This window comes from Saccoglossus kowalevskii, chromosome 12 (genome assembly GCF_978046115.1).
Source record: "Saccoglossus kowalevskii chromosome 12, keSacKowa6.1, whole genome shotgun sequence".
NCBI classification, from domain to species: domain Eukaryota; kingdom Metazoa; phylum Hemichordata; class Enteropneusta; family Harrimaniidae; genus Saccoglossus; species Saccoglossus kowalevskii.
In genome coordinates this window covers 24,197,287-24,209,832 of record NC_140652.1, presented here as the reverse complement: position 1 = coordinate 24,209,832, position 12,546 = coordinate 24,197,287, and the positions used below count along the sequence as shown (strand labels likewise).

Genomic DNA, 12,546 nt, shown 5'->3' with positions numbered 1-12,546 from the left:
TAAGTATCACGACAAACTTCAAGAAAGTCAACTGTTAATACAACCACAGTCAACGAATAGAAAATTTTTTTTTTTGTTTTTTGTAGAAAAAGACCCCCTGGGCGTGTGCCCGGATATGACCTCAACTTCTTTATTGTGTCAAAAGTGGGGGGTGGGCGTTTGTCCAGGCATGGGCTCTTACCCGGATAAGTACGGTAATATCATGTATGATGTATGTGTGAAGTTTGATTGTGATTGGTCCAGGCATTTCTAAGATACAGGTCCGACCGCACACACAGACGCACAGAGGTCAAAACATAAGTCCCCGTTTTCAGCCTGCGTTCGAACGGGGACTAAAAATGATGATGTCATACAATATCCAAATATGGGCAATGATGTTAATTGTAATATGCAGATTTGCTTCTACATACCTTTTCATTTTCTCGATCCAGTTGATCCCTTTCCAACTGAAGCGATTTCATTTCTGTTCGGACTTCCACATTCTCTGTTAAAAGTTTATCATAACTGCGTACTTTGTCCACAATCTCATCTTGTGGCTGAAAAACAAAAAATTGTAGCATAATAAAACACTAATTTACATTGCTAAAAATGCTCAAAACTGTATATTGTAAAATTTGTATTAAAAGCTGCGGCTTCTATTAAATTGGTACAATGCAGCAGAATGAATGCGGCTTCTATTAGAGCACTCACTGAGAAATGGTGAATTTTTGGTTCTTAATTGTTAGGGGTTTGTCTTCTAATACAGATTTTACAGTAAATCCTAAAACATTGTACTTGTGTGTCATATAATATTAGGATATTACGAGAATACTGCAAAGTATGGACAGAGACAGTTGGGTGATCTTATCAACCAACCTGCAGCGAAGTGCATACTTTGGGGTATTCTTGTGATAACCCTATTATTATACATCTTTTTTTTTCTGTTTGTAGTAATCAATTAAATAGAGCCAGAAATGATAACATTATACACTGTGTGATCACTTGTGATCAGTGATGAGATGCTATTTTTGTTGCACACTGCAGCATTTCTGTGTCCATAGTAACCAAAGAGAATGTGTTGTTGGTGATGTAGTTCACCAATCGCCCATGAAGAGTTCTATTTCTCGAATATACCACCACGTGATTTTATGCTCGTCGCATGGCAATGGCAATGGAGTGCCAATAGGAAGAGTTAGCCGTCAATACTGCAAAGTGCTATCGTTTGTTTATATTACTTCAATCTGATAATCGACGATCAGCCGTGACGAACCGAGTAACCCCTTAGTAACTGTTATTCCACTGTGAAGTTGTTTTAGAACAGTAATGATTTAAGTATTTACGGAATGTTGCTAGAATAATTACATATAATTGTCAAAATATGAAAATTGGTTTACACAGTGAAAGAATAGTAATACTCACGATATCAGCGGGTGTTCCCGCTAGTGGGTTAGATTCCTTACGAACTAGTTGTAGTTCATTCAATAACTCAGCTTTCTCGTTTTCTAAACGATCTACCTTCAATCTGATGAAAACAAAAATAGAGTTGTATATTCAACTTTCTACAATTGAACATTTCTTGTCCAGAATACCACTGGCTAGTCAGACAATGTGCACTTTTCAACACATTGTTCTCTGTTCTAAATACATACAGCAGTGTTTTTGACTTACTAGTACTACGTAAATATAAATAAAGTAATAATGGAAAAAAATTGATTGTCATATTGAATATTGAGATGAAGAGCTAAGTGATAAAATCCAACACCCAAACACGTTTCCATGCAAACAATGATTTTTTGATAAACATATGGTATTCTGGCGGCCATTTTGGATTGCAAATAGGTTACAATATGAACAATTGCTGTTCAAAATTATAAAACTAGTTCAGTTACCCTAGGAAAAAAATTAGCAAACCTTGGCAGTGTGTCAACAAATTAGATCAGAAATACCGGTAATGTTAGTTTGAGTTTAAGAAGATAGTAACACAGAAAATTTTTTTGTTTGATTACCAAACTTTATTTTGTGCTTCCATTGTATTTGTTAACATACCAGCATTTAACTCAAATGTAAAATTCTTTATTTTCCCCCCAAAATGGACATTCAAATGACTTTGAATTCCAATCTCATCTGCAAAACAAAATTGTCACTTCATAATATTTTGATGAAAAAAAATAGTTAGTGTTATCACCTTGTTTGCTGAAATTCCCTGACGACGTCACTGTCTGTTTTCAGATCACTAGGATACCTCTCTAGCACCATCACTTTCTCTTTCATTCCCTCATTTTCATGCATCAATCCTTGCTCTCTTTCTGCTGACTCTTTTAATAATTTCTTCATATCGCGTATAATACGATTCTGAAATAGAACATTTAATTTTTCTTAGTTTTTTGTTTTGATTTTTGTCAAGGGTTTTTGGTACACATAACAGCAAAATGTCAAGATTGTTGTCTCATTGACTTTTTTTTTTCATTGCAAATGCTGACTTGTCAACAGCTGAGTTATAAATTAATTGTATGTTGGTTGGTGTTCACTTCCGTGTCATCTTTTTGCATGTTTGTGTTCTTCCTGAAAAGTGCAAGCGTAATTGTTACATACAATGTCACATCACTATTGGGGTGTACTTAAAATGCTCATATTTTTTTGCGTGCTCAAACCCCATATAATTTAAAGTAACATTTCCACAGAACAATTTGATTGACATTCACACTTTATGGTATTATGATGTGGTATTACATGAATACTTCAGAAAATACAAAATCAGAAATGTATATGTTATTCTGACCAATCACAATGGCGAGTTCATACTGCTATGTGTATGGAGAAATTAGAAAATAATTAACATTATTATACATCTGTCACTGTAACGCCGCAGCGTGCCGTAATTTTGTGATATTGCACTGGGTATTTACATCCTACCATATTAGGAAACGCAAATTCCAAATATGGAACAATTACGCGCGTAAGCGTTCTCTTATAATAAAAAAACAAACATGGCTGCCCTTAGGATTTGACTGGAACCCACACAAAGAAGTTTGCTAAATCTGTTTGAAATGTTTTGAATTTTGGGATTCCCATGATGTATTCCTGGGAGGAAAAGATGTATAATAATAAGGTTATTGCGAGGATACCTCAAAGTATGCACTCAGACAGTACACGGTGGCATTGACCTCAGCTGCACCTCCGACGATACTCTTGCTGTACTGTCTTCATGCATACTTTGCAGTATCCTCGTAATAACCTCATAATACTGCATGTTAAGTATAAATAATTGTGTTGACTTGCAACAAATTTAGTAATTCAACAAAACATGCACATTACACAAAACTACAGCTGTAACTGTATCCTAAAATGACATTCAATCTATTCATACCTTTTTATCGGCATCTTGTTCCATATTTCTGACTTTTTCCTCGTACATTCTTGTAACTACAATAGATTTCCAGCTCTGGCTGTCAGCTGTTTCCAGTCTAGGCCCTCTAGCCGCTTCAATCTCAAGTTTCTCTCTGACCTATTCATACAAGAAAAAAAACCCACATATTAATTTTATTAATAATTTATATACTATAGAACTACAATGATCTGACAACGTGGATAGTTTTAATAATTGCTTCTAACAGCCTTATATGCATACATGTTGTTATTACGTTTATCATTGTTGTCATCATCGTTGTCAGTGTTGATAACATCTTTCAATTTTTAGATATATACATATATTATGTTAATGCAATATTATCTGTTGCATCAATGATGTGCAAGGCAATGAATATAAATAGTTGCGTTACTGAAAATATCTGTGCGTCAGTGACTTATATCAGGTTTGAGGGCACTATGCTCATACATGTATGTCTATGTTGTGAAACATAAAGGTACTGTATTTTCATTGACATTTAATTTCACTATTTTGATGTTTTGAGCATATTCACTGTGTGTGAAGTTAATTTCACGAATTTTGATAAGGAAACAATGAGTTTTATTGTTATTTTACATGTTCACATAGATAATTTAGCAGATTTAACTTACCAGCAAAATAAAAACCCAGTGAATAATTAATGCATTTACAGTAACAATTAAAGTACAACAATTGTTGTGGCATGTCATGTTCAATATAGGTCTCAGGGATACAATGTGTGTAAAATTACACTGTATGGTGAGCAAAAACTGCAAAGCTACAATAGCGCCCTCTTGTGGTGAAAAATTACCTACATTACTACATTACCTCGTCTAAATCTCTCAACAGTTTATTTCTCTCGACTTCCATTTGAGTTCGTTCAACTTTCACCTTCTCCATCTTGTCATTTGCTCTCTTCAGTTCTTTTCTCAGTCTGTCATTCTCACTGACAACCTTAGCGATTCCAAGTTCTTTGCTTTCATACCTCATAGACAGTTGGCCACCGTATTGCAGACGGATTTTATCCAGTTGTTCCTTTCAAAAAAAAGATTATGCATACTATTGTGTAAATGTTCCTGGAATGATATAGTACTATGTACTATCTTGCACTAAATGCCACCAAGTTAAGTGGTTTCCAGCATAAAGTGAAACTACTACTCATAGTGCCATCTACTATTAGGTGATGGTATTCTGTTTGCGCCCTCTATCATCATGTTAAATCAAAATAGCTGACTATAGGTCAAATACTAGTAGACAATCAAATGACAATCTAGAGATCAAAAGTGCCGCCCCAAGATCAGATGCGCTGCTCGAAAGCTTCTCTACTAGTGCCTACCATTATTATGTGCAGCTATTCTACTTGCGCCCTCTATCACGTGCAGCTATTTTGCTAGCGCCCTCTATCATGTGCAGCCATTCTTCTAGCGCCCTCTATCATGTGCAGCCATTCTTCTAGCGCCCTCTATCATGTGCAGCTATTCTTCTAGCGCCCTCTATCATGTGCAGCTATTCTTCTGGCGCCCTCTATCATGTGCAGCTATTCTGCTAGCGCCCTCTATCAGGTGCAGCTATTCTTCTAGCACCCTCTATCATGTGCAGCTATTCTTCTAGCACCCTCTATCATGTGCAGCTATTCTTCTAGCACCCTCTTTCATGAGCAGCTATTCTGCTAGCGCCCTCTATCATGTGCAGCTATTCTGCTAGCGCCCTCTATCAGGTGCAGCTATTCTTCTAGCACCCTCTATCATGTGCAGCTATTCTTCTAGCGCCCTCTATCAGGTGCAGCTATTCTTCTAGCGCCCTCTATCAGGTGCAGCTATTCTTCTAGCACCCTCTATATTGTGCCCAGCTATTCTGCTACCGCCCTCTTTCATGAGCAGCTATTCTGCTAGCGCCCTCTATCAGGTGCAGCTATTCTGCTAGCACCCTCTATCAAATGCATCTATTCTGCTACCGCCCTCTATCATCTGAATCAGTATATGCCAGATTAGTGAACACAACGCAGCTTAAGAGGATAAACCATTCTATAGTTTACAAAGGCTGTGCTAGTTCTTACCTTTAGTAATCTATTATCATCTTGCAGTTCTTTGACCTTGGTTTGATACAAGACGCCAGGAGCTCGTTTTAATTCTTCGTTCTCAGACTGTACTTTTTCTACAACTTTCTTCATCAACCCTATAGTCCTCTCAAGCTCACCTGCAGTTTTACCACTGCTGCCAAGTGACTGTAAAATTTAATGGTCACAATATACCAAAACTGTTTTAATTCATGGAATTCACATTTTACAGTAGTGAAAATAGATGAGTGATTTTTAAACATGCAGTCCTCATGAAAATCCTCAAATGATGAAATCACAATAATTCCTAACAGTAAAATGCATGAGCCTAAAGGACTTCCATTAATTGTTTCAGATCTTTTGAAAAATTCCTGTTTTGCAACTGAATTGTGGGAAGAATCCTATGAACTACATATATAGATATGTTTATTGCTCGCAGTGTTACTTAGGTTTAAATGGAGTAAAGAGTGGATGTCCATGGTTATGTGTTTGATGCTGTATCTTCAACTGGGGAGCACATGTCCCATTTTTTCCGTCAATAGATAATGCAATGTATTAAGCAAAATCTCTGATACCAAAATGATATACAAGATTGATAACTGAGTGCCAGGTTCTCTGGATGAACCGACTCTAAAACTACTAATTTAGAGTAAACGAGATCACTATAATTTTAGCTTTGTGTAAGAACCATTTGAGATTGGTTAATTATGTACCTTTCGCAGACTGCTACTAGAACTTCGATTCAAGTCTCGTTCTTTTTCCAAATCAGATTTCAATGCCTTCACATATCCTTCCAGATCTTCGACTCGATCGCGCAATCTTGGCACGTCACGCCTCATCTGTTCTGCATCAAATTTCATCTCAATGTTTTCCTCCGATAGCTTTAGGATCTGTTTCTGCAATTCCTGTTCTCTGTCTCGGAACTCGTTGTATCCTCCAGAACCTGAAGGCTGTGGTAAAATTGAGACTTTGTGAAATTATAATATTGACTCCTGATTTACAATAAATACAAGTCTTTGTCCAATCTAATGCAGATAGAAGTGCCAATTGCTTTTAATATACATGCGGAAGGGATGTCTGCATCCAACTACATCATTCCATCCATTTCTTGTTCTGACAGCTCTCCTGACAGGATTCGATAACCAATTAGTGCATACATTACTAAATGTGAAGGCATTACCATGTGCCTTCTATAACCATTCATAAAATAATTGCAAAGTACTGGCACCAGAAGGCGGATTAAACAGACTTACATCTTGTGTCCGCCTAGCAAATTCCTTTTCAATAACTTGCAGTTTTTCACTGAGTAATCTGTTTCTGGTTTGAACATCTTCAAAGGCAGCATCTCTGCTCATTGCCAATTGTCGCTTCAATGATGAAATCTGTAAAATTAAGAAACAAAACTATTTTAATTTGTGGGGTTAAATCTTGTGATATTCTGACTTTGTGACATCACATTGCCCGATGACATCATGCTCTGACATCACAGTTTCATTCAATATATCAAACGCAACTGAACACCTGCAGAACTTAGCTCACACCCCCACAAAGTGGTAGAGTCCATTAATTAAAGAGTCGAGGCCAGTTGACTCCCCGAGTCTGTGGCATGCTCACCATGGGTAGGGGAAGGTCACCTTTTTTGGTGTTGGACCACATGGATGGTTTGAATATTTGCATTTCTTTGTTTATATTATATAATAGATAAATGAAGCACAGAATTAAAGTTATTTCCAACATTGTAAATCTGTTAGGTATCATCCCCTTACAAATATGGTATAATCCTTTTCACCACCAGTTTCATCTTTTCATAACAAATTCACAAAATAGTTCCATTTATAGTTTGCACTTTCCTTCAGAAGATTGAGACAAAAATGAAGCATTTTTCAAGTAAAAACTGAAAACTGACTCAAATTTTGTCTGTTGGGCTCCAAAATTAGGATTCATTTCTAAGAATATTGAAGAATACAAGAAAAAAGTGCAGACAAATTTGGGCGAGAAAGTCTGGTGGTGAAAAGGTATATACAACATCAAATTAACAGTTTGTGGAAGGGTAATGGGCCATTCCATTTTATATCTGCACCCCCCTGTTGATGAGCTTGTGTGTATACTTCATACAGGGTATAATTTCCATGGGTGTATAATTCATACAAAGTTTTATTTCCAAATCACCAATCACCATACAGTAATGGAAATCCGACCACATCAACAGGGGGGGGGGGGTGCAGATATAAACTGGAATGGCCCAATGTGAAATCACTTGCAGAATATGAAGTTAAGAGGACCTACTAAATTATGTTAGATTTGTAAACAGTATAAACTCAGAGCTGAGATACACAGTAAATGTTTGTTTGTTCAACGAATACAAATCTCCAGCACACTCTATTAACTATGTGAAAAGGTCACAGCAGGTAAGCCAGGCTATTTTAATAAAATATTTCATATTTTCTAGCAAAAAAACACCATTTTAATATACATATATTTTCTAGCAGAAAAACAACATTTTATTTTACATATATTCAAAAAGTGTGATTCAAACTTGATTTAATATTTTGTCAACAAAATGTACATGTACCTCATCTTCCAGTTCATAATTCTTGCGTTGTAAATCTTGAATCTTTGAATCTGATGGTCTAGCAGATAACATTGACATGTCTGTTGTCTTAGATAACAAAGGTTCAGCAGCGCCAGTCTTCTTTAGTTTATGATGTAAGGAGATTTTATCTCTGTCAGCTCTGTTACATTATGTACAAAAGAAAGAAATTTATAGTTTAAATCAGTTGAATTTTATTATAAGTATTATTAATTTTCTAAAATGCGACTGCTTCATTAAAGGGTGGTGTATTTTATATGCATTGTATTCGTTATGGGAGTCATATCAGCTATATAATGCCCTCTAGTGACCAATAATGATCTAGTGGTCATTAATAGAACCATTCATCACATTTCACTGCTGTTACACCTGCTATGATTGGTTGAAACTCTGTCACATGACATTGAATAAAAATGGATATTACATGGTATATTGCTCGCCAAGTGGATAATACACAGGTATATCACATGGATCACAGTGACGTCCACTGAAACTACTGCGCAACGATACTGCGCATAACAAATTGTTGCTGCACTGGTGCTTCCCCGGTCGTTGTTGCTTTCGGGGCTGCTTTCAAGGTTTTGAAGGAACTTTAGCCATCGAAATAGACAGCGAACGTGAATGGATATTGAGTAAGATGCTCTGTTTTGATGTTTAGGGTATTCTATATGAAACAAAAATGTATGTCAAAGCCGCCGCTGAAAACTCGCAACCGAGATCGCTGCGGCACGTTCTACGCTGTGAGCATTTCTACGCATTCAAGTTCCATGTCGATGCTAACCGAAAACAATCTAAGCTGTGTGACTTCTGAATAGAAGGTGTAGTACATTCGTGAGAAAGTAATTTCAACACTTCTACGGCACTCTGACATTTCTATCCGGCAAGTGGCTCAATAACTTGCATTTGAGAAATAAATAACACACGGTCATTCAGGCAATATCACGATTTGTTGTCTGCCCTCTGGCCCTCACCTTCGGCTCTGGCATCAATATTATGGTCATGACCACCATCCCATTGGGCAGGCAACAAAACGTGATACAGTAAAACCTGTCAAAACCGACCATGACTGGGACTGGGATCTATGGTCGGTTTTCAGAGGGAGTCGGTTTATTCAGGGTGGGCATAACTTCGATTGAAACAACAATTACATGTGCTGTAAACACGGGACAAATGAAAGACACCGGAGTTTGCCTCCGGTGATTGTACATGTATTTACATTTATTGTATTGTTTCAATAAAATAATTTACCAAACAAGACAAGAATATTATGGTATGTACATGAAATCAATAAACATTAAAATAACTGTTGGAACAGACCGGGTAAGTATCGCGTATCGTAACTGAAGGCGTCCATTTTGAATGACATCACAACGTAAGTTCACGTGAGCTACATGTAAGTTAAGTCAATGAATCAAATTACGATGTAAAAAAATCATCAAGTTTTCACTGCTTTAAAGAACATCTTTTTTCAACGATTTTGTTCGTTCGAATTATGAAATTTTGGATATCTGTCAAGTAGCTGGAGTCTTTGTTTATTGCGAAGTTTTGTAATCTTGTCAACATGTCTAGCACATCGCCATGCGTCAAGTCACGGTCATCGTGGGGGTCAATAATTTGACTGTCGTTGTCATCGTTGTCTGTAGATTCATGGTTTTCTTTGTCTGCAATAAAATTCTCAACAATCTGTTGCTCCCACTCGCCGTCATACATTGCTTCAGTCAGTATACGTTCATCAAAGTCGAGGTATTCTACAACGCTACACTGTGTTTGCGGCTCTGCAACATGCTAAATAAGGTTTCAGAATTCTTTGTCATCGTCTGCTTCTTCGTCATCATAAATTTCAATCTTGAAGCCCCCTTTACGGAAACATTCGAAAGCACAAAATTGTCGATCAGAATCGTTATGGAAAGAAGAAAACTCAATGTTTTGATCGTTGAAGAAGTGATAATGCAGTGTGCTTCACCGCAATTGAAGTTGATGACCCCGATCATTTGTTTATATCCGGGGTCATTACACTGTCCAGACATCACGAGATGCGATGGAGTGTGGTGTGAAAAACTTAATCAGTTGCTATTGTTTTACACGGGACGTTACTTGTAGTGTGAGATTTGATATTGTTTCTGTGACGTTCACGGTAAATTCAACACAATGCACACTTTTTAGGTCGGGCAGACCGGATTACTAGACAGCGGACGTGGTGCAACTGGTCGGATGGTCGATGTATTCAGTGTGAATATTGGACTTGGGGCCGATCAATGCGGTCGGTGTTCGGAGTAGACAGTGGTCGGATTTCACAGGTTGTTTTAACATAGGCGTCTATGGAGAAATTTCGGGACTACATAAATCGGTCGGTTCTGACAGTAGGTCGGTTTATCCAGGGGTCGGTTTTGACAGGTTTTACTGTATTACCCTCACAAACATGTGTTATTATTCAAATAATGCCCTCTAGTGACCATTAATGATCTAGTGGTCATTAATACAACATATAATGCCCTCTAGTGACCAATAATGATCTAGTGGTCATTAATACAACATATAATGCCCTCTAGTGACCAATAATGATCTAGTGGTCATTAATACAACATATAATGCCCTCATAGGTTCTGCGGGATAAGACCCTCACCAACCAATTCTAACACTTTGTAGAGCTGAGAGTTCCCCTTTTGTGAACTATTTCAAGCCCATTCTCAGAATCATGTCGAATTATTTTTAGTGTCAAATTTTTATTCTAAATCTAATCTTGTCAAAATTCATCAACCAAATAGCACTCTCTAGTCACAATTCATGACACACTGCCCTCTAGTGGCCATTCTTATTTTACCTTGATAGGGCATCTTTCATCATTTGGTTTTGCTTCTGCAGCTGTTCGATTTCTTTGTCCTTTTCTTTTATTCTGCTTCTCAGACTCTCTACCCTCTTCTCCCATTTTTTGCTTTCTTCCCACTTAGCAACTTCCACAGCAGACTGCAAGCAATGCACACAACCATTGTAGAAAATGTGATTTATTTATATTGTATTAACTGTACACTACTGTAATTTCGAAAAATTAACTTTCAGCGAGTCTGATCACATTTTGTGTTACCAAAAACTATACTGCATTTCACTTTGCAGTGAGTTATAGGAACTTGTATCACTCCGCAATGAGTTAAAGGAACTTGTATCATTTGGCAATGAGTTAAAGGAACTTGTATCACTGGGCAGTGAGTTAAAGGGACTTGTATCATTGGCAGTGAGTTAAAGGAACTTTAACACTTGGCAGTGAGTTAAAGGAACTTGTAATGTAATTCAGTGGTTCATAATCCAAAAACTATGTACATGTACATGCATTTTAGAGACAGGTGATATAAACAACTTATTCCATACCTCCTCTTTCTTCATTGTCTGTGACAATGTTCCCATTCCTGTTTTTCTCTGTTTCTCATCCTTCAGTCGGTTTTCAAGGATTTTTACTTTTCGGCTCAGCTCTTCGATCTCGGCTTGTTTTGCATCTGCATCCAGAACTCTCTGTCATCACAACATATAATATGATTTCAGATTACAATCGAATATAATACAAACCTAATATTTTTTTATCCTGTTAGTGGAAACACAAGATTTTTTTTTTGTCTTAGCTCAAAAAACCTACTTAGGGTACAATAAAATCAAGCTGAATATACCACAAAAGATTGCACACACTCATGTAAAAATCTTTTGTAAAAATATAATTTACAAAACTGGTCATCAACAGTGAGGGTTGTTACCTGATTCTTGGCAGCCAGCCGATCGTTTGTCTTCTCTAAGTCCTCAATTTCTTTCTCCATCTTCTTCTTTTCTAGTTTTAATCTCTGCACCGCTGTGTCCTTCTTTTCAAGTTCCTATATATTTTAAACGATTAAAAAAAATTTACATATAAATTGTTAATTGGTAATTGTTTTAGTTAGTAAAGTTTATCACAATTACACAACATTACTAAAAATGAAGCAAACAAAATCATAGAAGATTGTTTAGCGTATCAAGAATGAGTATCGTTGTGAACTGTGTTACTTGGTCGGGGTTTTTCAGTGATAAATGATAACAAGCAAGTTAATTCCTCAACAAAATTTAGAAATAGATCTGTTGCTATGACAATTTTTATTTACATATTTGTTTGTCCAAATCAAGAAATAATTATAAACATAATGCTTATTTGAAACAAACATTGACAAATTTGGTAGTGGCAATGGATGTCTTACGTGAAGTAAAATAGTGGCTTTCGTGATGATCGTGTTCTCAATGATCGTATCAAATCAATGTTGTGATGAGGTTTGAAAATATAACACTACACTTTAATTTTCAAACCTCTGTAATGGTATAGTGGTTAACTTTTTTGTCTCACTTCAGGAAGAATGTCAGTTTAATTCATAAAGCTGTATTCAGCTGTATAAATCAGAGCACAGTCTGCTACTGTAAAATACTTTATTTTCTCTTGAATAAATTTTCGCTAAAGGGAGGATTCAGTGAAAATAAAATCCAGCGAATATACCCTTTTTCCTATATTTTATATTCAACTTGTCAAAA

The 12,546-nt window shown here is 36.6% G+C and overlaps 1 protein-coding gene across 2 annotated transcripts in view; it reads right to left on the bottom strand.

Annotated features, from left to right (window-relative positions):
* The window catches only part of LOC100378815 (centrosomal protein of 290 kDa-like), a 55,448-nt gene that overhangs the window by 3,038 nt on the left and 39,864 nt on the right, over positions 1-12,546 (bottom strand). The window contains exons 40-51 of one of the 2 annotated variants that reach the window (XM_006816111.3): positions 11,751-11,864; positions 11,374-11,514; positions 10,832-10,974; positions 7,993-8,152; positions 6,674-6,802; positions 6,134-6,370; positions 5,421-5,588; positions 4,193-4,399; positions 3,347-3,484; positions 2,165-2,331; positions 1,399-1,501; positions 411-536 (exon numbers count right to left, since the gene is read on the bottom strand). In XM_006816111.3, coding sequence (XP_006816174.3) covers positions 411-536; positions 1,399-1,501; positions 2,165-2,331; positions 3,347-3,484; positions 4,193-4,399; positions 5,421-5,588; positions 6,134-6,370; positions 6,674-6,802; positions 7,993-8,152; positions 10,832-10,974; positions 11,374-11,514; positions 11,751-11,864 — 1,833 coding nt within the window. Of the gene's footprint in view, positions 1-410; positions 537-1,398; positions 1,502-2,164; positions 2,332-3,346; positions 3,485-4,192; positions 4,400-5,420; positions 5,589-6,133; positions 6,388-6,673; positions 6,803-7,992; positions 8,153-10,831; positions 10,975-11,373; positions 11,515-11,750; positions 11,865-12,546 lie in introns of those variants that run through there. The other variant, XM_085506515.1, reaches the window with a different exon arrangement.